Source organism: Ranitomeya variabilis, chromosome 7 (genome assembly GCF_051348905.1).
Source record: "Ranitomeya variabilis isolate aRanVar5 chromosome 7, aRanVar5.hap1, whole genome shotgun sequence".
Lineage (NCBI taxonomy): Eukaryota > Metazoa > Chordata > Amphibia > Anura > Dendrobatidae > Ranitomeya > Ranitomeya variabilis.
Genome location: NC_135238.1, coordinates 90,826,977 through 90,854,680, shown reverse-complemented (window position 1 = coordinate 90,854,680; position 27,704 = coordinate 90,826,977). Strand labels below are relative to the sequence as shown.

Sequence of the window (27,704 nt, the reverse complement as noted above, 5' to 3'; positions counted from 1 at the left end):
TCACAATGGGGCAGCGGATGCGTTGAAAAAACAGCATCCGCTGCACCCGTTGTGCGGCGCTTACAACGCTAGCGTCGGTACGTCGGCCCGACACACTGCGATGGGCCGAGTACGACGCTAGTGTGAAAGTAGCCTTAGGCTTCTTTCACACTTGCGTCGGTACGGGGCGGTCGCAATGCGTCGGCCCGATGTACCGACGCACGTTGTGAAAATTGTGCACAACGTGGGCAGCGGATGCAGTTTTTCAACGCATCCGCTGCCCAGTCTATGTCCTGGGGAGGAGGGGGCAGAGTTACAGCCACGCATCCGCGGAAATGGCGGACGCGACGTACAAAAAAAAGGTTACATTGAACTTTTTTTGTGACGACGGGGGCTAAAGTTATGGTTAGGGTTGGGGCTAAAGTTAGGGTTGGGGCTAAAGTTAGGGTTAGAGTTGGGATTAGGGTTAGGGTTTGGATTAGGGTTGGGATTAGTGTTACGTTTGGGATTAGGGTTGGGATTAGGGTTAGGGTTGGGATTAGGGTTAGGGGTGTGTTGGATTTAGGGTTTTGATTAGGGTTATGGTTAGGGTTGAGATTAGGGCTGTTTTGGGGTTAGGGTTGTGATTATCGTTAGGGTTGTGATTAGGATTATGGATCGGGTTGAGATTAGGGTTAGGGCTGTGTTGGGGTTAGGGTTGGAGTTAGAATTGGGGGGTTTCCACTGTTTAGGTACATCAGGGGGTCTCCAAACACGACAGCCAATTTTGCGCTAAAAAAGTCAAATGGTACTCCCTCCCTTCTGAGCTCTGCCGTGCGCCCAAACAGTGGTTTACCCCCACATATGGGGCATCAGCGTACTCGGGATAAATTGGACAACAACTTTTGGGGTCCAATTTCTCTTGTTACCCTTGTGAAAATAAAAACTTGGGGGCTAAAAATCTTTTTTGTTGGAAAAAAATATATTTTTTTATTTTCACTACTCTGCATTATAAATTTCTGTGAAGCACTTGAGCTTTCAAAGTTCTCACCACATATCTAGATAAGTTCCTTAGGGGGTCTAGTTTCCAAAATTTGGTCACTTGTGGGGGTTTCTACTGTTTTGGTACATTAGGGGTCTGCAAACGCAACATAACGCCCGCAGACAATTCTATCAAAGTCTGCATTCCAAAATGGCGCTCCTTCCCTTCCGAGCTCTGCCGTGCGCCGAAACAGTGGTTTACCCCCACATATGGGGTACCAGCATACTCAGGACAAATTGGACAACAACTTTTGGGGTCCAATTTCTCTTGTTACCCTTGTGAAAATAAAAATTTGGGGGCTAAAAAAATCTTTTTTGTGGGAAAAAAAATGTTTTTTATTTTCACTACTCTGCATTATAAACTTCTGTGAAGCACTTGGGCATTCAAAGTTCTCACCACATATCTAGATAAGTTCCTTGGGGGGTCTATTTTCCAAAATGGGGTCACTTGTTGGGGGTTTCTACTGTTTAGGTACATTAGGGGTCTGCAAACGCAACATAACGCCCGCAGACAATTCTATCAAAGTCTGCATTCCAAAATGGCGCTCCTTCCCTTCCGAGCTCTGCCGTGCGCCCAAACAGTGGTTTACCCCCACATATGGGGTACCAGCATACTCAGGACAAATTGGACAACAACTTTTGGGGTCCAATTTCTCTTGTTACCCTTGTGAAAATAAAAATTTTGGGGCTAAAAAAATCTTTTTTTGTGGGAAAAAAATATTTTTTATTTTCACTACTCTGCATTATAAACTTCTGTGAAGCACTTGGGCATTCAAAGTTCTCACCACATATCTAGATAAGTTCCTTGGGGGGTCTATTTTCCAAAATGGGGTCACTTGTTGGGGGTTTCTACTGTTTAGGTACATTAGGGGTCTGCAAAGGCAACATAACGCCCGCAGACAATTCTATCAAAGTCTGCATTCCAAAATGGCGCTCCTTCCCTTCCGAGCTCTGCCGTGCGCCCAAACAGTGGTTTACCCCCACATATGGGGTACCAGCATACTCAGGACAAATTGGACAACAACTTTTGGGGTCCAATTTCTCTTGTTACCCTTGTGAAAATAAAAACTTGGGGGCTAAAAAATCTTTATTGTTAAAAAATATATATTTTTTATTTTCACGACTCTGCATTATAAACTTCTGTGATGCACTTGGGCATTCAAAGTTCTCACTACACATCTAGATAAGTTCCATGGGGGGTCTAGTTTCCAAAATGGGGTCACTTTTGGGGGGTTTCTGCTGTTTAGGCACATCAGGGGCTCTCCAAACGCGACATGGCGTCCGATCTCAATTCCAGTCAATTTTGCATTGAAAAGTCAAATGGCGCTCCTTTGCTTCCGAGCTCAGCCATGCGCCCAAACAGTGGTTTACCCCCACATATGGGGTGTCGGCGTACTCAAGACAAATTGTACAACAGCTTCTGGGGTCCATTTTCTCCTGTTACCCTTGGTAAAATAAAAATTTGGAGGCAAAAAGATCATTTTTGTAGAAAAAATGCGATTTTTTTATTTTCACGGCTCTACGTTATAAACTTCTGTGAAGCACCTGGGGGTTTAAAGTGCTCACCACACATCTAGATAAGTTCCTTAAGGGGTCTAGTTTCCAAAATGGTGTCATATGTGGGGGGTCTCTACTGTTTAGTCACATCAGCGGCTCTCCAAACGTGACATGGCGTCCGATCTCAATTCCAGCCAATTCTACATTGAAAAAGTAAAACGACACTCCTTCTCTTCCAAGCTCTGCGGTGCGCCCAAACAGTGGTTTACCCCCATATATGGGGTATCGACGTACTCAGGAGAAATTGCACAACAACTTTTGTGGTCTAATTTCTCCTGTTACCCTTGTGAAAATAAAAATTTGGGGGCAAAAAGATCATTTTTGTAGAAAAAATGAGATTTTTTATTTTCACGGCTCTACGTTATAAACTTCTGTGAAGCACCTGGGGGTTTAAAGTGCTCACCACACATCTAGATAAGTTCCTTAAGGGGTCTAGTTTCCAAAATGGTGTCATATGTGGGGGGTCTCTACTGTTTAGGCACATCAGCGGCTCTCCAAACGTGACATGGCGTCCGATCTCAATTCCAGCCAATTCTACATTGAAAAAGTAAAACGACACTCCTTCTCTTCCAAGCTCTGCGGTGCGCCCAAACAGTGGTTTACCCCCATATATGGGGTATCGACGTACTCAGGAGAAATTGCACAACAACTTTTGTGGTCTAATTTCTCCTGTTACCCTTGTGAAAATAAAAATTTGGGGGCAAAAAGATCATTTTTGTAGAAAAAATGAGATTTTTTATTTTCACGGCTCTACGTTATAAACTTCTGTGAAGCACTTGGGGGTTCAAAGTGCTCACCACACATCTAGATAAGTTCCTTAAGGGGTCTAGTTTCCAAAATGGTATCACTTGTGGGGGGTTTCCACTGTTTAGGCACATCAGGGACTCTCCAAACGCAACATGGCATCCGATCTCAATTCCAGCCAATTCTGCATTGAAAAAGTCAAACGGTGCTCCTTCACTTCCAAGCTCTGCGGTGCGCCCAAACAGTGGTTTACCTCCACATATGGGGTATCGACGTACTCAGGAGAAATTGCACAACAACTTTTGTGGTCTAATTTCTCCTGTTACCCTTGTGAAAATAAGAATTTGTGGGCGAAAAAATCATTTTTGTGAAAACAAATGCGATTTTTTATTTTCACGGCTCTACGTTATAAACTTCTGTGAAGCACTTGGGGGTTCAAAGTGCTCACCACACATCTAGATAAGTTCCTTGGGGGGTCTAGTTTCCAAAATGGTGTCACTTGTGGGGGGTTTCCACTGTTTAGGCACATTAGGGGCTCTCCAAACGCGACATGGCGTCCGATCTCAATTCCAGCCAATTCTGCATTGAAACAGTCAAACGGTGCTCCTTCACTTCCAAGCTCTGCGGTGCGCCCAAACAGTGGTTTACCTCCACATATGGGGTATCTGCGTACTCAGGAAAAATTGCACAACAAAATTTGTGGTTAAATTTCTGTTTTTACACTTGTGAAAATTAACAAAAATGGTTCTGAAGTAAAATGTTTGCAAAAAAAAGTAAAATGTTCATTTTTTTCTTCCACATTGTTTTAGTTCCTGTGAAGTACGTAAAGGGTTAATAAACTTCTTGAATGTGGTTTTGAGCAGGTTGAGGGGTGCAGTTTTTAGAATGGTGTCACACTTGGTTATTTTCTATCATATAGACCCCTCAAAATCACTTCAAAGGTGATGTGGTCCCTAAAAAAAACATGGTGTTGTAAAAATGAGAAATTGCTGGTCAACTTTTAACCCTTATAACTCCCTAACAAAAAAAAAAATTGTTTCCAAAATTGTGCTGATGTAAAGTAGACATGTGAGAAATGTTATTTATTAACTATTTTTTGTGACATATCTCTCTGATTTAAGGGCATAAAAATACAAAGTTTGAAAATTGCAAAATTTTAAAAATTTTCGCCATATTTCCATTTTTTTCATAAATAATCGCAAGTAATATCGAAGAAATGTTACCACTAACTTGAAGTACAACATGTCACGAAAAAACAATCTCAGAATCAGCGGGATCCGATAAAGCGTTCCAGAGTTATAACCTCATAAAGTGACACTGGTCAGAATTGTAAAAATTGGCTCAGTCATTAAGTACCAAATTGGCTCTGTCACTAAGGGGTTAAGGATATTATTAGAGAGAAAACTAGGAGACAAGAAGCGCAATAGGGTCTTATCCGAGGGTAAAGATGAATAAGAGATGTAGAACCACTCACCTGGTATAGCTGCAAGCCAGAAACATGAAACAGGTATATGTAGAGCTGCCGCAAGACACCGATCAGACACAGACCAGAGAAATTGATGTGCAAGCTCGTGGTGTAATTCACTTGCGCTGCTGATAACACTCAAGGCAGAAGTAAAATCAAAGGAGTTTAATATTACAGGTTATTAAACGTCAATGTGTTTCAAGGTTCTACATGACCTCTTCATCCGGACAAAAACCAAATGATGAAGAGGTCATGTAGAATCTTGAAACGCGGTGACTTTTAAAAACTTGTAATATTAAACTCCTTTGATTTTACCTTTGCTTTGAGTGTTATCAGCCGCGCAAGTCAATTACACCACCGGCTTGCACATCAATTTTTAAGGATATCATGTTATAGTCACTGATGCGTTGGGATATAACACCAGATAGCACATAAAATATGGCATTTCATTGATAGCATTAAGGAAAATGGGTATTCTCAAGTTGTCTCTTGAGTAGCTCAGCGCAATGCAGTCTTATTACTTTATGATGTTTGGCAGGACGGGCTCTCCTCGAGTGACAGTTCTGGGAAGTGGAGTTGTAGTATTAGGCCACGTTCACACATTCAGTATTTGGTCAGTATGTTACATCAGTATTTGTAAGCCAAAACCAGGAGTGGGTGATAAATCCAGAAGTGGTGACGTTTTTCTATTATACTTTTCCTCTGATTATTCCACTTCTGATTTTGGCTTATTAATAGTGATGTAAAATACTGTCCAAATACTGAACGTGTGCACATGGCCTTACTGGAACTTTAAGAATCTGTATTTACACAGAGATAATATGGCATTTGAACATGCACACAGCTCAAGAATGTGAGAGCTGTGATAAGGAGAACTACTCTGGAAGGAGACTATGCTGGGGGCTGGTGATTTTGCAAGATTTATAAGAGCAGCTTGTCAGAAGCTGAAAGGTAGGGGGAGCTAGAGGGATGTGAGCATGCAAATCAGCGGGTTGGAGAGAGATAGCCAGTATATAAGGAGTGAACTCCTCTCCAGGCATGCAACTACTATGTACTCTCCGCCACAGTCTGGGAAGGCACTAGTAACCGAGCTCCGTGGAAACCAGCTGTACACTATGAAAGTCAAAAGCTATCATTGCAGGAAAATGACAACAGACAAAAAGAGCAAGTAAATTGTAATTTTCCTTATTGTCATGCTAACCAACTAATTTAAGCAATTTATTCTGTTGAGAATATCCCTTTAGTGATTGATAAACATTTTGTGTATTGGCAGATACACAGCAGCGGACTCCTACAGTCCTATAATTGAAAACCATGTTGAGACAATCTTTTTAACAACTAATTTCCACAACTTACCTCAGCAATTGAGCAGATTGAACCCAGGGCTTCCCCACGAAACCCATATGTTTGCAAGGTTTCTAAATCTTCATAGCTAGATATTTTAGACGTATAATGCTTGATGCCCATAACAGATGTGTCTGCTGCTTTAATTCCAATTCCATTGTCTCTGACCTCAATTTTATCAAAGCCAAAGTTTTCCTAAAAATTACAAACAGAAAATGCCAGAGGGTTTAGTCAGAGATGCTTGTCAGAAAACACACACCAAATCATATCTCATGTTTAATAATAAAAGTCACTGAAAGCTGTGTGGTTAGAGTCCACGATTCAGAAAATCAAAGTGTGTCGATACAGTTAAACTCTGGAGCGGAGCAGGGACAAAATTCTCCCTGCACTGCTGATCTCTGTTCTGTAGGCCGTGGATTGAAACTGTAGGGACATCATACTGTATAGAGGGGACCTGTAGAAACATCATACTGTGTAGAGGGGAACTGTAGGGACATCATACTGTATAGAGGGGACCTGTACGGTCATCATACTGTATACAGGGGACCTGTAGGGACATCATACTGTATAGAGGGGACCTGTAGGGACATCATACTGTATAGAGGGGACCTGTAGGGACATCATACTGTACAGAGGGGACCTGTGGGGACATCATACTCTACAGAGGGGAACTGTAGGGACATCATACTGTATAGAGGGGACCTGTAGGGACATCATACTGTGTAGAGGGGAACTGTAGGGACATCATACTGTATAGAGGGGAATCGTAGGGACATCATACTGTATAGAGGGGACCTGTACGGACATCATACTGTATAGAGGGGACCTGTAGGGACATCATACTGTACAGAGGGGACCTGTGGGGACATCATACTGTACAGAGGGGAACTGTAGGGACATCATAATGTATAGAGGGGAACTGTAGGACATCATACTGTATAGAGCGGAAATGTGGGGCCATCATACTGTACAGAGGGAAACTGTAGGGACATCATACTGTATAGAGGGGAACTGTAGGGACATCATACTGTGTCTAAGGGAGTTGTGGTGGCACTGTGTAGAGGGGAAGTCTCAGGGGACATTATTAGTGTTAAGATGACACTTCCTGCTTAAAATATGGGCACTGTTTTCAAAGGCACTTGCACAGGGAATTTCTACATTATAGCAGTCTGTTTTACCATCTAGAGGGCATAAAGAATAAGTTTTACTTTATAAGAGACACAGTAGTGGCAATACTATGTGGGGCACCAAGATGAGCATTGTTTTTGTACCACACAGTAGGTGCAGTAACAGGGACCCATACGGCAGCAGCGGCTCAGTACTGGGATATCAGCAGGATGGGAGATTGGGGAGTTTGCGATTACAGCACATACAATGGTGCGCCACCCTGCTGGCACGCATTAAAGACTGACAGCGGTGTTGGAAGGGAATCTGTCAGCAGGTAAGGGTCAAAAACACAGATTTCAATGATGTGTCACATGTTAGGCTGTGTGCTGCCTGCTTACAATGAAGGTTTTATCAACTGGTGATTATCATGGTCTGGACAAAAGCAACACATGCATGCTAGTTCAACTCCGCCCCTCCTGTGACAAGAAGCCTAATTTCTATAGAGTATGTACACAGAGTCTGGGGTGGGTGGGGGCAGCTTTCTACGGTCTGCTGCATTGCTAAATCTAAAAACTCTGTTGTCAAAACCGTTGCATCCAATAAACTAAGGGATACATGGTTGGATTCAGGGTCTCTTCGCCTATATCATTCTGCTTTCAGATGAGGCAGCAAATACCTGCTGACAGATTCCCTTTAACAGGATAACAACAATGGGTGGAGCTCAGGTCCACCAACAGCTGTTAGATGGAAATAATGGATGAAACATTCAGCCACCATCTGCTGGGAAAGATTCTGACTCGGCTTGCGAACCCACATCAAAATCATGTACCTGACATATGACATATCTGTACGTCATATGTCGGGAACAGGTTAAATGTAGATGAGCTGAATTTATATACATAAATACTATGTTTGAGGAGAGGAAGAAGTTGATTTATTTGTTGTTAAGGTGCATTTTTAAAGTTCACCTTTGAAAAGAAGAAAGTCTCCTTTATTCAAGATTTATTGTTGTAATTCTCTTTTACGACATTAGATGGCTGCAACGCTCTGGTTATAGGCGACGCTTATAGCATTAATAGAAATATGTATTTTTATATATAAATTGCGCTTCTATTTTAATGGCCAGATAGACTGGGCATGTTATACTGTAGATAATGGAGACAGATATCAGAATGTCTAGAAGGTCATTATATTTCAGGGTTTTTGTCAGTCTTTCTTTTCCTACTCTCACTCCTCTCATCTTCCTCCTTTTTCCCCATTTCCTACTCCACCTTTCCTTCACTTCTCTTATTTTTTCTTTAAGCTCACTTTTCTTTTTTTCCTCCCTTTCTCTTCTTCTCAACTCCTTCTCTCTCTTTTCTTATTCTTCTACTTTAAACAGAGGTCCGTTCACAAGGGTAAAAAAGTGGAACTGGCTATCTCCATTTTCCCAGATTGGGCAAAACCTCCACAGGGATCCAAAATGATGCCAAGCTACAATGAACCAGAGAACTTAAAATGTGAGGTGGCATCTCAGTAGGTTCTCTCACATGCAGAGATCGCAGAGATGTTGCAACAGGGAAAAACATTCTCGAAGAGCATGGCAGCCCCAAAGATGGCGGTATGGAGTAGGTAGGGGGACATTCCAGCTTTAGCCCAACATATGTCTTCTTTCTTCCTCTCTCCAGGGACTCACTTTGCTGATTTTTTTCCAGCAAGGTCTTGCTACGTCTGGTAGTGATCTGCTGTTGGTGCTGGAGACAGAGGGAGGATTTGGTCTCAGATTCTTCTCCTCGGGCCCTAAATTTATCCCAAGGCTTCAGTGGAGGTAGTAGGTCTCAAGTCTTAAAACCCACTGGACATGGCTGTGCCAACGGTGGTTTACTTCTCGGAGTCTCTGGGAGTGCCCCTGATAACTCTAAGCAACACAGACTTCTAGCTGCCACATCCCCAGCATTCCAATACTGAAATATTTTTATCTAAATTTCCTTTGTTGTGGCTGAATAGAAGAGCTGTGTGGGTCTCATATGATCCAGAAGGTCCTGCTCCCTCACTATACACAGCAATCATGTGACCGCTGTACTTGGCGGAGGATGCACTATCAGCGCCTCCTATTACTGTGTACACAGCGCTTCTTTAGTGATGTGCATACAGTAATGAAGAAAGCACCGGTAGTAACATACTATCTGAGCCTTCTCTATGGAGACTTCGGTGTGTCTTTAATAGTTGGATCACCGCTTCCGATCACATGCAGCTGCGCTCCTATGCAGTAAAGTTTTACAACGTCAATGCAGAGAAGGTGCCAGATCGCCAGGACGTTTAAAATCTATTGGTGGTCTAGAAGCAATTAAAGGGAACTTGTCAGCAGGATCTCACCAGCAAACTATTTATATTCGCATACACTGTGTGCAGAATTATTCGGCAAGTTGTATTTTGATCACATGATACTTTTCATACATGTTGTCCTACTCCAAGCTGTTCAGGCTTGAGAGCCAACTACCAATTAAGTAAATCAGGTGATGTACATCTCTGTAATGAGGAGGGGTGTTGTCTAATGACATCAAAACCCTATATAAGGTGTGCGTAATTATTAGGCAACTTCCTTTCCTTTGGCAAAATGGGTCAGAAGAGACATTTGACGGGCTATGAAAAGTCCAAAATTATGAGATGTCTTGCAGAGGGATGCAGCAGTCTTGAAATTGCCAAACTTTTGAAGCGTGATCACTGAACAATCTAGCGTTTCATGGCAAATAGCCAACAGGGTGGCAAGAAGCGTATTGGGCAAAAAAGGCGCAAAATAACTGTACATGAATTGAGGAAAATCAAGTGTGAAGCTGCCAAGATGCCATTTGCCACCAGTTTTTACATATTTCAGAGCTGCAACGTTACTGGAGTAGCAAAAAGCACAAGGTGTGCGATACTCAGGGACATGGCCAAGGTAAGGAAGGCTGAAAACGACCACCTTTGAACAAGAAACATAAGATAAAACGTCAAGACTGGGCCAAGAACTATCTTAAGACTGACTTTTCAAAGGTTTAATGGACTGATGAAATGAGAGTGACTCTTGATGGGCCAGAGGCTGGATCAGTAAAGGGCAGAGAGTTCCACTCTGACTAAGACGCCAGCAAGGTGGAGGTGGGGTACTGGTATGGGCTGGCATCATCAAAGATGAACTTGTGGGACCTTTTCGGGTTGAGGATGGAGTGAAGCTCAACTCCGAGGCCTATTGCCAGTTTCTGGAAGACAACTTCTTCAAGCAGTGGTACAGGAAGAAGTCGGTATCGTTCAAGAAAAACATGATTTTCATGCAGGGCAATGCTCCATCACATGCTTCCAACCACTCCACAGCGTGGCTGGCCAGTAAAGGTCTCAAAGAAGAAAAAATAATAACATGGCCCCCTTGTTCACCTGATCTGAACCCCATAGAGAACTTGTGGTCCCTCATAAAATGTGAGATCTACAGGGAGGAAAAACAGTCCACCTCTCAGAACAGTGTCTGGGAGGCTGTGGTGGCTGCTGCACGCAATGTTCATCGTAAACAGATCAAGCAACTATGGATGGAAGGCTGTTGAGTGTCATCATAAAGAAAGGTGGTTGTATTGGTCACTAATTCTTTGGGGTTTTGTTTTTTGCATGTCAGAAATGTTTATTTCTAAATTTTGTGCAGTTATATTGGTTTACCTGGTGAGATGGGAATATATTTGGTTTTTATGAAGTTGCCTAAAAATTCTGCACAGTAATAGTTACCTGCACAAACAGATATCCTCGTAAGATAGCCAAATCTAAAAAAAACAAACCACTCCAACTTCCAAAAATATTAATATTACTTATTAATTGTAATATTCTTTACTGTTAGGGCAGTGAGAATCTGGAATTGCTAGCCTGAGGAGGTGGTGATGGCGAACTCAGTCGAGGGGTTCAAGAGAGGCCTGGATGTCTTCCTGGAGCAGAACAATATTGTATCATACAATTATTAGGTTCTGTAGAAGGATGTAGATCTGGGGATTTATTATGATGGAATATAGGAATATAGGCTGAACTGGATGGACAAATGTCTTTTTTCGGCCTTACTAACTGTTACTATGTTATTAAGCTTTGATATTTATGAGTCTTTTGGGTTCATTGAGAACATAGTTGTTGATCAATAATAAAAATAATCCTCTAAAATACAACTTGCCTAATAATTCTGCACACAGTGTATAGCTCTTTTAAAGGTAAGTGTACCAATCCCTTTACAGTCCATTCCGGACAAATAAGCGTCTGACTTGATATGCAAATGAGGCTGTAGGTCTGAAACCTCTGTCACTCCACCTCTATTCCACGCCCAGCACTCCCTCCTCCTGTAGTAGAGCTGGAGTGACAAAGGCTTCAGCCTCATTTGCATATCAATACAAACGCTGATTTATCAGAAACAGAGGAGCAGACTGGCCATGTAAAGGAATTGCTGGACTTGTTTTTGAAAGAGCTACATGCACATATAAATAGTTTGGGGTGTGAAAGCATGTTCACAGATTCCCACTAGTGGACCCAATTAAAGGTAATGGTCTGACACAGTGTGTCCATTATGAGATACTGTAGTTTTCGTCAGTGTGAAGGTATAAACATCAGACTATTAGCTCTTTTCATGCAAGAACAAAACAAAAAGAAAACTACATACCAGTTTCACCTCAACATTTGTAGCAAGTGCATCTAATGCATTCTCTACAAGTTCTTTTACGACACTGACCACTGCAGTTATCACTTGGGAGCTAGATAGCAGACGGACTGTGGAGGAAGACAACTGGTGCATATTGAGCAGAAGAACTAAAAAGCAAAAACATACAGTCAGCCAATTATACACTGAAAAATAACATAGTAGATTAAAGACAAATGCCATAGGTAAAAACCAGCAATTTTGCAATTTACATCTTATGAAAAGTCTTCTCTGTTCTCAATACAGACAGATTTTAAATGGTAATTACTACAAGTTGCCTCGGTTACTGTCACTTCTGCCGTCTATCTGGGGTTGGTAATACTTAGCGCAATGAGTGCAGTGCTTACAAGCTCACTGCTATAGAGCTAATAAGCAATACTGAAGCTGGGCAGATGGCTGGATCCAAGAGGCAGGAGAGGGGTGCATTCCTGAAGAATAAATTATTAAAGGGATGAATATCTTTTAAATGCTTCACATTTCAAATTTTTATAAAAAAAAAATGAAGTATAACGAACGGTACATACACCTACAAGGCAGATTAGGGCTACTAATCTATTGGAATTAATTAAAAAAATTTGCATCACAGATTCAACATGTTTTACCAAGCTATTTAGCCAACTTTAATGTCAACACAAACCCCTACAAAGTTAAACCATATACAGCGGGTGAAATAAGTATAGAATACGTCACAAATTTTTTAAGTACCGTAAATATATTTCTAAATGTGCTCTTGACATGAAATTCTCACCAGAAGTCGGTAACAACCCACCCAAACCACACAGGCAAATAAATCAAACCATAGATGTCCATAAATTAAGCTAGTTTATGTGTAATAATGAGAAATGACACAGGGAAAGTATTGAACACATGACGCAAGAGAGGTGCAGAAAGTCATAGAAAGTCATGACACCGGCTGAAAGCTATCAGTAATTAGAAAACATTCCTGCCACAGTGAAAAATAATATCAGCTGGTTCAACTGATGGCCTATAATAAGTGTCTCATTACCAAGGTGCCACACAAGAAACATCTCATGATGGGTAAAACCAGTAAGATGTCTCAAGACCTACGCAACCTAATTGTTGCAATACATACTGATGCCATTGAAAGAAAAATTTCTAAACTACTGAAGGTTTCAGTGAGTAATATTGTGTCAATAATCCTGAAGTGGAAAGCATATAATTTCACCATAAAACAGCCACGACCATTTGCTTCCTGCAAGATCTCGGACAGAGAAGTGAAAAAAAAAAAACTATCAGAAGAGTTGTGCAAAAGCCACGGACCACCTATGGCGAGACCTGGAATCAGCAGATACAATTGTTTCAAAGAAAACAACAAGTAATGCACCCAACCTTCATGACCTGTGTGCCACATCAACACGCAAGACTCCATTGCTGAGCAAAAAGCATATGCAAGCGTTTTTAAAGTTTGGTCAACCACATTTAGGCAAGTATGTGAAATACTGGGAAAATATAGTCTGGTAAGATGAGACCAAAATTGAACTCTCATAATACACGCCATGTTAAAACACTATACCAACAGTTAAAGGGAACCTGTCACCCCGTTTTTTCAGTATGAGATAAAAATACCATTAAATAGGGCCTGAGCTGTGCTGGACAATAGTGTATTTTGTGTACCCTGATTCCCCACCTATGCTGCCGAAATACCTTACCAAAGTCGCCGTTTTCGCCTGTCAATCAAGGTGGTCTGGTCAAATGGGCATGGTGAAATCGCTTCTTCTCCCCCAGATCTTGCTTATCTTTTCGTTGGTGGAGTAGTGGTTTGCGCATGCCCAACAGCGGAATGCACTGCGCAGCTGAAGAAAAAGAGCACGATCTGCGCTATTCACCGCTTTACCGCTGGCGGCGGCCATCTTCCTGAGGCCGCGCGTGTGTAGATGGAGCGCTCTGCTGTCTGGGGCTTCAGGAAAATGGCCGTGGGATGCCGCAGGTGCGCAGATGGAGATCGCGGCGGCCATTTTCCTGAAGCCGAGTTCGCATATCGGCTTCAGGAAAATGGCCGCCGCGATCTCTATCTGCGCATGCGCGGCATCCCGCGCCTATTTTCCTGAAGCCCCGGACAGCAGAGCGCTCCATCTGCACACGCGCGGCCTCAGGAAGAAGGCCGCCGCCAGCGATAAAGCGGTGAATAGCGCAGATCGCGCTTTTTCTTCAGCTGCGCAGTGCATTCCGCTGTTGGGCATGCGCAAACCACTATGCCACCAACGGAAAGATAAGCAAGATCTGGGGGAGAAGAAGCGATTTCACCACGCCCATTTGACCAGACCACCTTGACAGGCGAAAACGGCGACTTTGGTAAGGTATTTCGCCAGCATAGGTGGGGAATCAGGGTACACAAAATACACTATTGTCCAGCACAGCTCAGGCCCTATTTAATGGTATTTTTATCTCATACTGAAAAAACGGGGTGACAGGTTCCCTTGAAGTTTGAAGCTGGGAACATCATAGGGCTGTTTTTTAGCATTTTCACATAATAACCACTAACAACCTCCAGCCATGCAGCAAAAGCTACTCTGACAATGAGTGCTAACCAGGGCCCTGATTATATAGGAGATGGGAGTGGATAACAGTGCACAGCTGAGAGCCTAAATGTAGGAAAGCTTCCAGGAGCTCTCAACTGAGCAGAGTGACCCCTGCACTGCTAAAAGAAACCTGCACCATTTAATATGAATCTGAAATGCTTCTAACCAGTGCAGGAGTAGGAGAAATAAGACGCTGCGGTCTTCTGGCTCCTCGCTCTCGCGGTAAACCCATGAAACTTGATTTTCAGATTTGCCCCAGATTTAGCAGCTCCACTTCTCCACAGGACGCGAGACGTCACCAAAGGTGACCATGTTATACAGACACAGGCAAAAAAAACCAGTCAAGGCAGTCTCCAAAGCAGCAAGGAAGTGGAGTGGAGCAGGTTTTTTGTTTGTTTTTTTTCATGTTAACTCCTTCTCGACGTTGGAAGTACTCAGTACGTCTTGGTTAGGAAGTGCTTCCCGACCTTGGACATTCTAGAGATTTTGTGAGCACACGATCACTACTGGGAGTCAGCTGATTCTGACAGTTGACATTTGGCACCTGCTGCAATTGCAACATTAAGGCTGGTTTCACATTTGCGTTTTTTGCCGCTGCGTTTTAGCGCAAAAAAATGCATGCGTTTTTTTCCCTATATTTAACATTAAAAACGCATGCGGTTTTTTTGTATGCGTTTTGCCGCGTTTGGCGACGCATGCGTCGTTTCTATGCTTGTGTTTGGTTGCAGAAATGTAACGTAGTAATTTCTAGAGGCGTTTTTTTGCGGCAAAAAAACGTATTGCTGTCTATGTAAACGCATGCGTTTTTAAGCACATGCGTTTGGTTGCGTTTTAAACGCATGCGTTTCAATAGAAAAAAACAAGAATACACACTGATAAGCCACCCCCCACCATCAAGGTGATAAAGGGATCCAAACCCTAACCCTACCCCTACCCCTAACCCTAGGGATCCTAACCCTAACTCTAGGGATCCTAACCCTAACCCTAACCCTAGGGATCCTAACCCTAACCCTACCCCTAACCCTAGGGATCCTAACCCTAACCCCAACCCTAGCTATTTTTATTTATAGTGGGTTTTCTAGATGATTTTGATGATTGGCAGCTGTCACACACTTCTCAGCATGCGTTTCAAAAACGCAAACGCAGGAAAAAACGCATGTAAACGCGTCAAAACGCCGCTTTTTTTTACCGCATGAGAAAACGCATGCGTCTAAAAAACGCAGCGTTTTCACGCGTTTACATGCGTTTTTTTCACCACCTGCGTTTGCGTTTTAAACGCTGCGTTTTTAAACGCAAATGTGAAACTAGCCTTAGAAAGCAGGCAGAGGAATGGGTCCCCTCTGCCCTTCAATCGCCACCCCTGCAATGTCATTGCGGGGTCAGATCGTTGTCATGGTGACCTAATGTCATCATGACATCTGGGTAACCAGGCTCTACTAAACATGTTAGATCCTGCTCAGTGTAACAGCTAACAAGCATGTGAGAGCAGACTATTAGTTCTAATGCATTGCAATGCTAGAACTGCAATCAGACTGCAGAAAGTGAAAGTCCCATAGTGGGACTAAGTGAAAAAAAACAACACAAAATAATAATAATAATAATAATAATAATAATAATAATAATAATAATACAGGTGGTTCTCACAAAATTAGAATAGCATTAAAAAGTTTATTTATTTCAGTTCTTCAATACAAAAAGTGAAAATCATATATTATTATAGAGTCATTACAAATAGAGTGATCTATTTCAATTGTTTATTTCTGTTAATGCTGTTGATTATGGCTTACAGCCAATGAAAACCCAAAAGTCATTATCTCAGTAAATTAAAATAATTAACAAAAAACACATGCAAAAGCTTCCTAAGTGTTTAAAAATGTCCCTTAGTCTGTTTCAGCAGGCTCCACAATCATGGAAAAGACTGCTGACTTGTCAGATGTCCAAAAAGGCAGTCACCGACACACTCCACAAAAAGGGTAAGCCACAAAAGGTCATTTTTTTTTTTTTCTTTTAAATCAAATAGATTTTTATTAAGAATGAAATTGCATTCACATGTAACATCCTTTGTTTTCATTTAAATTTTTTTAACAGTGTAAAAACCCCATTATCCCCAACAAATCCCCCCCTTCCAGTAGACAGCTTACATCTTTTATTACCGCTTCCTCAAGCGAGGCATAATAGATCTTATCACAATTAATACCACGTGTATAATATTCCTTCCATCCACGGGCCCTCAACCCCCTTGCCCCCTTTACCCAGCGTCTAACCCATTTCAAGCCACGAAGACCACAGCCTATCAAACATTTCCATTTTCCCTCTTTTTTTATAGACCCCTTTTTCCAACTCCAGACCCTGCTTCACATATTGAAGGTATTCTCCTCTTGTGGGCGGTTCCTCCTTTATCCAGTTTCTCGCGATCTTTCGAGCCATATACAATAATCTGGCAATTGCTATCTTCAGGGTGTTGTCCACTCCAATCTCATCTACATAACCCAACAAACACACCACAGGTTCCCTTGGTATCGAGCATCTATACGCTCCTTCAACAAGACTCAGAACCACTAGCCAAAAAGCAGCCAATCTCGGACACGTCCACATCATGTGAAATATTCCGGCATTTTCATTCTTGCACCTCGGGCATTCAGAATTCGCTCGCAACCCTGCCTTATACAATACTTCTGGAGATTTATACACTCTGTGTATAACATAAAGCTGCGACAGCCTATACGGTTCACTCAGTGACAGTTTTGGAACCCATTCCAACACCGACTCCCACGTTTCATCCTCCAGGGGGCCCAGCTCCCTTTCCCACCTAGTTCTCGCATTTACCGGAAATCCCAAGAGGTACGTATGTAGCAAGTCTTTATACAAGGTGGAAATAACCCCCCGTAGTCCCATCACCGCACACATATTCCAGCACTATATCTCCTTGGATTCTAAGGCTTTCATCCCTGTTCTGAGCTCCAAATGCGTGTCTCATCTGCATATATTGATATTTCCCCGAGGACCTGAGACTAAACTCCAACTGCAATTGGGAAAAGGATTTCAGCTCTCACTGCTCAATTATCTGATACACGTAGTGGATTCCCTTGGCTTGCCACTCTGGTAGAGCCCCCACTGCTACAAACTCTGACAAATTATCATTATACCATACCGGGGAGAACTGAGACAGACCCTTAACCCCACGAATTTGTTTCAATCTGCCCCACAGCTTACGTATCAGAAATATAGTTGGATAGATTTTCCCAAGCACACCCAGGGATCCATCTTCCAGGCACTGCACAACTGGGCTTCTTTTCGTCACCTCTTTCATCAACTGTTGTACCGCATTGGACGACACCTCATGCGCCCAGCCCTTTAAATGCTGACTCTGGGCTGCAAGAAAATATACTTCAGGGTTGGGCAAAGCCAAACTGCCATCTTCCTTGGGTCACTGAAGCGTCTCCAATCTGATACGCGGGTGCTTTCTCCCCCATACTAAACTCTTGAACAGGGAATTAATCTGCCGAAATTTCCCACGTGATATCCAAATTGGCCCGTTGTGTAAAACGTATAATATTTTGGGCATCAAAATCATCTTGATGAGATTGACCCGGCCCACCACCGATAAATGCAATTTAATCCAGGCACCCACCTTTGCCTTAAGAACTCCCAAAACCGGAGACAAATTCCTATGCAGGTAATCTGTAACTGGCATAGAGATCCATATCCCCAAATATTTTAATTGAGTTACCACCTTAAGTCGCCCTTCCTCCATAAGCTCACTCCCGTCCTCACCCACGTCGTCCACCCTAAACAAAATTGACTTACTCCAATTTATCGTCAGCCCTGACAAAGAGCCAAAACTTTCAATGAGCCCAATGGCACCCCTCAAAGAAGCTACCGGATCAGCCAGGAACAATAGTATATCGTCCGCATATAGCGCTATCTTCTCTTCTATCATCCCGTACTTAAACCCAGACACCTCGTCAGTCGAATTTTGGAGGCTAATGGTTCCACAGCCAAAGCAAACAAAAGAGGGGAGAGCGGACACCCCTGTCTCACCCCCCTATGTAGTTTTATAGTGTGAGACAACTCCCCGTTCACCCTAACTCTAGCCTCCTGTTGCACATACAACAGCTGAATCCAAGACAAAAAGTGTGAGCCAAAGCCCATACACTGCAAAACCTGCCACAAATATCCCCATTCCACGCTATCAAACGCCTTATGGGCATCTAGGCATGCGATAACTCTCTGGCCATAGTTGTCGGACCTCAGTTGCATATTCATAAAACGCCTTCTCAGGTTGACTGCCGTGGATCTGTCAGGCATAAAACCAGACTGATCAGAGTGCACCAACTTAGAGATAACACTCGTCAATCGGGTCGCCAACACCCTGGCCAGAAGCTTGACATCCATAGTGAGCAAAGAAATTGGCCGATATGACTCAGGCTGCTCCAAATCTTTATCCTCCTTCGGAATTACCACTATTATGGCCTCTCTCATGGAGGCTGGCAGAATCCCTCTACTCTTAGCCTCATCTAGAACCACCTTTAATCTGGGAATTAACACTTCCCCCACATTTTTATAGATCTCAGCGGGCAGCCCATCCACTCCTGGCGCCTTTCAATTTGCCATAGATTGTAATGCCCGACCCAGTTCCTCCTCTGTAATAGGAGCCTCTAAACTTTCCCTGTCATCATCATTCAACCTCGGCAACTCCAATCCCTCCAAGAAAGCCACTGTGTCCCCTGCCGATGAGTCCACCCTAGAGGAATATAGGCCTGCGTAAAATTCTGCGAAGACTTTCAAAATCTCCGAGGTCTCGGAAACTCTCACGCCACTCCCAGAAACCAGCAAAAGGACAAACGAAGTACTCCTCTGGGCAGAAGCCCCCAGCGACAGCATGTGACCTACAGTCTCCCCCTCCTGGTAATAAACACCCTCTGAAATTCCCGCTTCCTTTCTGCCTTTTCCAGAATAATTTTATCCATATGATTTTGAGCTGCTTTTAATCTTTTCCCAGCCTCAGGAGTTCCCAATAGTACCATCTCGTCTTCCGCTGCCCTCAGCCCATCAATTGCTGCCTTCTCTGCCATCCTCATCTTCCGCTTACATCTAATAATGTCTCTAAACAACAGCCCTCTTAAATACGCCTTCATAGCTTCCTATACAGTAAGAGCGTCTGCACTCCCATCATTAAGCACAAAGAATTCCATCACCTCCCGTTTTATATATTCAAAATCTACACTGTGCAACCAGTTAGGATGAATCTTCCACTTGCTCCTGCTTGCAACCAGTATCCCATCAATCAAAACTCCACCTCAATTGGACTATGATCTGAGAGAGCTCTTGGCAAGTACCTCACGTCCCCCACCATTGTGTCCAACAGCCGATTACCAAGAGCCATATCATTTCTGAACAGAGTATCATGAGCTGGTGAATAACATGAATACCCCCTCTCCTCAACATGTCTTACCCTCCATAGATCAATCATACCAATTTCTCGGATATAGGTACCAAACGTAGTAGTATGCCCATCAGTCCTGTTCTGAGAGTTCTTATTTTTGTCCCAATAATCATCGCATATATTATTAAGGTCACCAGTAATTAGAAACGGCATCGGGCCCCAACATCCCACCCGCTCCAGCACTTCTCTAATTTTCCTACTAGAATAGGGAGGCGGAATATACATCGCCGCTATACACAGCAGCACTCTGTACACTTTACATTTCACCACCACATATTGACCATCACATGTACCCCCTCCTCTTCATAATGCACACCAGCGGGAATTAATACAGACAATCCCCTTGAATACGTAGAAAAGGTAGAATGATAAGCCTTCTGTATCCAGTGCCTAGATAGTACATCCACCCTCTCCCGCACCAAGTGTGTCTCTAGCAGACATATCATTGAGACTCTTTGATCTCGAACATACTGTAGGCTCGCCGCTCACCAGGTCTTATCAACTAGGCCTCTTACATTCCAACTCAGTATTTTAATACGGCCTCCCCATCATGCCACTTATCATGCTTCAAATTATCCTCACTCCCAAAAGTAAGCTGTCTAACCCCTCCCACCCATTCTGTCAAAACCCAACTTTCCCCCTAAACCTCCCAGTGCAACAAATTCTTCCACTCATCAAGAGTGGGGCTCCAGGGTATTCCTCCTCCGCTATGAGGAAATCATCTAGGTAGGGGACAATAAGAATATTGGATTCCCATAAATGTGCCATATCCTCAGCGACTATCTTTGTAAATACCCTAGGGGCAGAAGATAGACCGAAGGGATGTGCCCTATACTGAAAATGGCAAACTACTCCCCCCATTAAAACCACTAACCTTAGGAATTGTTGGAAATCTATATGGATGGGTACATGATAATATGCATCTTTTAAATCCACTACTACCATGAAGCAGTTTTTAAACAGCATCTTTATTGTTGAATTGATAGACTCCATTTTGAAGGTATGTTTGACCAGAAAATTATTAAGGAATCTAAGGTTTCTGATTGTCCAATATGTTTTGTCAGGCTTCTGAATAAGGAACAGGGGAGAGTAAAATCCCCTTCCTCTTTCAGATTCTGGAACTTCTATCAAGACATCTTTTGAACAAAGGGACATCACCTCTTCTTCTAAAGCCGACTGTTCAAGGGGGGAAGAGCGTAAGGGAGTCAATTTAAAATTATCCCGTGGGGTACGACTAAACTCAAGTTTGAGTCCCTGAGATATAGTGTTCTGCACCCAAACACTATTTGTGATTTTTGACCATGCAGAAAAGAAGTGTAACAATCTCCCCCCCCCCACCGGAATTGCTAGTCATTGGTCTGGCTTATTTCTCTCCTTCGAGGACCGACGGAACATAAATCTTGTACCTCTTCTATGCCTATCTTCCCATCTAGACCAATTTCTAACTGGTGAAAATGCACGCTTCCTTCCCCGGCCAAATCTTTTCTTATTGAAGGGACAACGGTATGACATGGATAAATTAGGGAACTTCTTTTTATCATCTCCGGCCTTTTCTAGGAGCTCCTCCAAGGCCGGGCCAAACAAATATTCTCACTTGCAAGGAATGGCGCAGAGTTTTGAGCTTGTCTGTATATCTCCCGGCCAGCATTTTAACCACAAGGCTCTTCTAGCTGCATTAGAGAGTCCTGCTGCTCTAGCCGCCATCTTAACTGAGTCAATAGAAGCGTCTGATAAGAAGGCAGCAGCCTCCTGAATCACCAGCAGAGCAGTTAAAATAGAGTCTCTTGAGGCCCCCTCCTTTAACTGGGATTCTAGTTGGTCCAGCCAAACCATCATTGACCGGGCTGTACAAGTTAATGCTACCGCAGGTCTTAAGGAAACGGCTGCCATTTCCCAGGTACCTTTAAGAAAGGTGCCGGCCTTCCTGTCAAGAGGGTCCTTAAGGGTTCCCATATATTCAAAGGGAAGAGAAGCCCGTTTTGCCACTTTGGCTACTGCCACATCTAATTTAGGGGCCTTCTCCCAACTGCTGACTGCCGGGTCATCAAAGGGATATCTGCGTTTCTGCGCTGGTGGCAAGGAACCTTTTTTCTCAAGTTTCTTCCATTCTCTATTAATAAGCTCCTGAATCTTTTCGTTTAGCGGAAAAGCTCTAAGCTTCTTTTGCTCCAATCCACTAAACATAATCTCTTCTCTGGATAGCTGAGGTTTGGGTTCTGCTATGCCCATAGTCCCTTTAACCGCCTTAACTAATTTATCTATCCTTTCAAGGGGTAGACAAAAGCGGGCAGTGTCTTCATCTGAAGAGGAGGACGATGAAGCCGAAACGCAGGAACCTTCATCTCTATCCTCATCCGCCGAAGAATCAAAGACCAGAGGAGCTTTGTATTTAGAGCTTCCTGCTTGAGACAGGGACTTAATGGACTGTTTATAACTTCCGCCCTGACCATTTCTTTCAGGCTTGCTGCCACACTAAAGGATTCCTCCGCTACCTGAGGGGGCAAGTAAGGCGATCTAGTCTATGAAGATCTAATGCCCTCCACCCTTTCCCCTTCCTTGAGACCTCACCGTCTGCTGGATACAGGGGGCACTAAACATAATCTCTTCTCTGGATAGCTGAGGTTTTGGTTCTGTTATGCCCATAGTCCCTCTAACCGCCTTAACTAATTTATCTATCCTTTCAAGGGGTAGACAAAAGCAGGCAGTGTCTTCATCTGAAAAGGAGGATGATGAAGCCGAAACGCAGGAACCTTCATCTCTATCCTCATTCGCCGAAGAATAAAAGACCAGAGGAGCTTTGTATTTAGAGCTTCCTGCTTGAGACAGGGACTTAATGGACTGTTTAACTTCCGCCCTGACTATCTCTTTCAGGCTTGCTGCCACACTAAAGGATTGCTCCGCTACCTGAGGGGGCAAGTAAGGCAATCTAGTCTATGAAGATCTAATGCCCTCCACCCTTTCCCCTTCCTTGAGAACTCACCATCTGCTGGATATAGGGGGCACACAGTTATTTAGGGCACGAATCGGGTAAGGGAACTCCGCAGATGGCATTCTTTATGTTTAGCCTTACAGATGCATTTCTTCCCCTAAAATAAAGAATATGAGGGGAATCACATCACTGAGTGAACATTCTCGTAGATCACTTACCACTGGTTGCCAAAAAAGAAAGATACCGGAATATGAGGGGGATTCTTCCTGGCTGATGCTCCTGATCCCTGTCTGGAGGAGCTTTTGCGGCCAGACTCATCACTCCTCCTGTCATGTTCCTTCCCTTTGGGCTTCTGACATACCTGATCCAGCAGCTGAGGCTGCTGCTCACGATCACTCTCCATACCTCACGGATTTGAGGCCAGAAGCAAGGGACCAGATCTGGAGCTCGTTTAAATACCCCTCCTCTGGTCAGCAGACTCGCCAAGCGCTCCACCCTGATTCGCTGTTTGCCCCCCCCCCCAGGTGCAGGAGATCGGCCGGGGGTCTGTGAGTGAGCAGCGTGCAAATCCCGGTGGGCGCCGCCATTTTGGAGACACCGCGCATGCGCAGAACCCCGAGACCCGGAAGTAGATGCCGGCTCCACCCCCAGATGTCACCCCGGCCCACAGCGCTTCCTGTCAGCGCTGAGAGCAGCGTGGGACGTCCGGCTAGCCAGTGATACACCGGGTGGCGCCACCATAATGCCGCCCACAATACACAGCCCGCAGCACCAACCCGCCCGAAAGGAGGAAACACCAGGGGAATATACTCACCTCGCACTGGCCCGGAGACAGAACACCACCGGCGACTGCTTCCTGCTGTGAACGTCACCGCCGTGCAGCCCTGCCAGGATCACCGTGATGTCTCCAGGATCTCCACACCGGCCGAGGTAGGAGACCCCCCCGCTACCTGAGTCGGCCAACTGGCCTGGGATCCTTAAAAATTCTGTAGGATCCAGTCCCTTGAGGAACAGAAAACCAACTGATACGTGGGAGAGGTGCCGCCCTTTTGTATCTGTAGGTTTCCTGTTCCTAATGGGCGATCCCCTCTCTCGTGGTGCTGTCATGGGAGTCCGAATAAATAAACACTTGAAATAGATCACTCTGTTTGTAATGACTCTATACAATGTAAGAGTTTCACTTTTTGTATTGAAGAACTGAAACAAATAATAGGGAACCTGTCACCAGGTTCACGGCTCTACGTTATAAACTTTTGTGAAGCACCTGGTGATTCAAGGTGCTTAGCGTACATATAAACAAGTTCCCTGAGGGGTCCGGTTTCCAAAATGGTGTCACTTGTGGGGGGGGGGGGGGGGGGGGGTTCCACTGTTTAAAAAAAACTATTGGAAAAAACAAAAACCCTAAAAATTTACTTTTAATAATAAATTAAAAAGTATCAATTTTACCAAAAATACCAAACGGTTCTTTTGACTGGAAAGGAGTAATGGAGGGTCTGGTAATAGTAGTATCAGTCGGCTTAAATAGTCACGATACAACAGCATGACATATTCGTTTATCAAATAACAATTATATATCACAAAGGAATTATCTAGGGACAGTATACCTTCTAGTGGAGATTGGCACCCTGGGTATTGAATTGGGGTCCCCGACTCAATGATGACTGACCCTTATTGACCCTGAACAGGACTCCTTAACAAAAGCCACCACCAAACACCTACTGTATATGAAAAATAAAGTGCTAATAGTGCAGATGATACAAATACTCTACTGTGCTTATTCTGTACTGAGCCGTACAGTGATATCGCTGAACGTTACAGAGATGGATTGACATGCATAAACGCGCCTTATGTCTAGTATCTCATAGTGGTGTAAAGAGAGAATTACAGTATATCACTGGTCAGAGACAAAACATATAGATATTATAGACCTAATAATCACATATAGTAAATAGCACAATAGATTTTTATATATACAGCAATACAATACAATGTATAACAACACGCTTATTATGGAGGGGCTGATACCCCAAACTCTAAATGCATATAAATGGCCAAAACAGTATGGAGAAAAATATAGGTGTATCAGAAGGACATGCCCATAATACAGTAGACACTTATCTCAAAGGTAGACAAAATCCTATATAGAAAAGATATACAAAAATATAACTACCATAATCAATATATAATATGGATATCAAATATCAATATATAAACCCAAAAGGAATATTCATCAAAAGAAGGTATCCAACAATTATTACTTTATTTATATATAAAAAATGATAGCACAAAAAATCATATTAAAAACAAGAGACTTACTAAAACAAATTAAAACCAAAAGGAATTAAAAAAATGTAGATTATATGTTAAATTTCACTATCCCTGACGAAATGGAAGCGAAACGCGAGTTGGAGTGGTGTGTGCAGGGGCAGTGGTGTAATTATTGGATACCTTTTTTTGATGAATATTTCTTTTGAGTTTATTGACTTATCTCAAAGGCGACGGTGCCCCATCTCAACACATTTTTCCCCTATTGTAGGTCCAAACAGGGGAAAGGTTATGGTAACCCAGGGGCAGCCTCAGAAAATGGAACGCTGCGTTTTTTTGTTGGGATGGGGCACCATGCCCCCCGAAGACGCTGGGCGAAACGCGTGCGTCGGGGCAAGAGGTTGTAAAGTACTGACAGTAGCACTTTATATACGCTCACAGCATACATATATTTACGTGTATTTCACGTGTTCAAAAACACTGCATACGTATGCTTTACAACGTCCTTAATTTCTTGCTGCTATTTTTTCTGCTAGTACAAAAGGCAATACAGATACCTAAGTGGTAAATTAGAGTTCTCTTTGATGGATATATGGCAGGTCTAATATGAATATGTTCTGGAAATGGTGCCTGCTTTCTAAGGGCTCCTTTTCACTTGCGAGAAATACTTCCGAGTCTCGCAGGTTAAAACCAAGCTCTGGCAATCCAGAGCGGAGCGTGCGGCTAGATAGAAACATATGGTGCTGCACACTCCGCTCTGGAGTGCCGGTGCCAGAGCTTGGTTTTAACATGCGAGACTCGCAAAAAATTCTCGCAAGTGAAAAGGAGCCCTAAGTGTTTGCACTTTATGAACATAGGAAAGTCTGTCCAGTCATGAGTAGTGTTGAGCGATACCGTCCGATACTTGAAAGTATCGGTATCGGAAAGTATCGGCCGATACCGGCAAAGTATCGGATCTAATCCGATACCCGATACCAATACAAGTCAATGGGACTCAAGTATCGGACGGTATCCCTGATGGTTCCCAGGGTCTGAAGGAGAGGAAACTCTCCTTCAGGCCCTGGGATCCATATTAATGTGTAAAAGAAAGAATTAAAATAAAAAATATTGCTATACTCACCTCTCCGACGCAGCCTGGACCTTACCGAGGGAACCGGCAGCGTTCTTTGCTTAAAATGTGCGCGTTTACTGCCATCCGTGACATCACGGCTTGTGATTGGTCGCGTGCCGCCCATGTGGCCGCGACGCGACCAATCACAGCAAGCCGTGACGTAATTTTCAGGTCCTGAATGCCTAATTCTAGGCATTCAGGATTTGAAAATTACGTTACGGCTTGTGATTGGTCGCGTCGCGGTCACATGGGCGACGCGACCAATCACAAGCCGTGACGTCACGGGAGGCAGGAAACGCGCGCATTTTAAAATTACGTCGCGGCTTGTGATTGGTCGCGTCGCGGTCACATGGGCGGCACGCGACCAATCAGAAGCCGTGATGTAATTTTCAGGTCCTGAATGCCTAGAATTAGGCATTCAGGACCTGAAAATTACGTCACGGCTTGCTGTGATTGGTCGCATCGCGGTCACATGGGCGGCACGCAACCAATCACAAGCCGTAACGTAATTTTCAAATCCTGAATGCCTAGAATTAGGCATTCAGGACCTGAAAATTACGTCACGGCTTGCTGTGATTGGTCGCGTCGCGGCCACATGGGCGGCACGCGACCAATCACAAGCCGTGACGTCACGGAAGGCAGTAAACGCGCGCATTTTAAGCAAAGAACGCTGCCGGTTCCCTCGGTAAGGTCCAGGCTGCGTCGGAGAGGTGAGTATAGCAATATTTTTTATTTTAATTCATTCTTTTACACATTAATGTTGTTTCGATACCGATACCCGATACCACAAAAGTATCGGATCTCGGTATCGGAATTCCGATACCCGCAAGTATCGGCCGATACCCGCAAGTATCGGCCGATACCCGATACTTGCGGTATCGGAATGCTCAACACTAGTCATGAGATATTGTATTTGAAAGCTTTAGCACCATCTGGTGGCTGATTCAGATAAGAGCAATTGTTATTTATTATTCAATTTTTACTCTATTTCAAATCGTTGTGCGGAATAGTATTTTCCTTGGCACTATGCACTTTGAAATTTGGTTTTTATATAAATTGGAGAATAATTATAGCACATAAGAACTTTATTGGCATTATATAAAGATTTGTGTTGTGATTCTGAAAATATTATCTTCATGTGAATTTGAGTTTCGACAGATATGTTGTCATAAGCGAATTGTGGACTTTATTTACAACCTACATTTTTTTCCAGTACCATCTTTTCCTGTTTCTTTCAGTATTGAATTAATAAATTTCAACATTTTAAAAATAATTTTGTCACTTCAATTATTTTTTTGTTCCTCTAATCGGAGGTATACAAAAATTAAGTGTACAATTTGTCCTGAGTACGCCGATACCCCATATGTGGGGGTAAACCACTGTTTGGGCGCATGGCAGAGCTTGGAAGCAAAGGAGCGCCATTTGACTTTTCAATGCAAAATTGACAGGAATTGAGATGGGACGCCATGTTGCGTTTGGAGAGCCCCTGATGTGCCTAAACATTGAAACCCCCCCACAAGTGACA

The 27,704-nt window shown here is 43.4% G+C and overlaps 1 protein-coding gene across 6 annotated transcripts in view; it reads right to left on the bottom strand.

Moving 5' to 3' along the window:
• The window catches only part of PMS1 (PMS1 homolog 1, mismatch repair system component), a 440,797-nt gene that overhangs the window by 363,105 nt on the left and 49,988 nt on the right, over window positions 1-27,704 (bottom strand). For all 6 annotated transcript variants that reach the window (XM_077275414.1, XM_077275416.1, XM_077275418.1 and 3 more), the window contains 2 exons: window positions 11,853-11,998; window positions 6,122-6,304 (listed from right to left, as the gene is read on the bottom strand). In XM_077275414.1, the coding sequence (XP_077131529.1) occupies window positions 6,122-6,304; window positions 11,853-11,984 (315 nt within the window). In that variant the 5' untranslated portion in view covers window positions 11,985-11,998. The remainder of the gene's footprint in view (window positions 1-6,121; window positions 6,305-11,852; window positions 11,999-27,704) is intronic.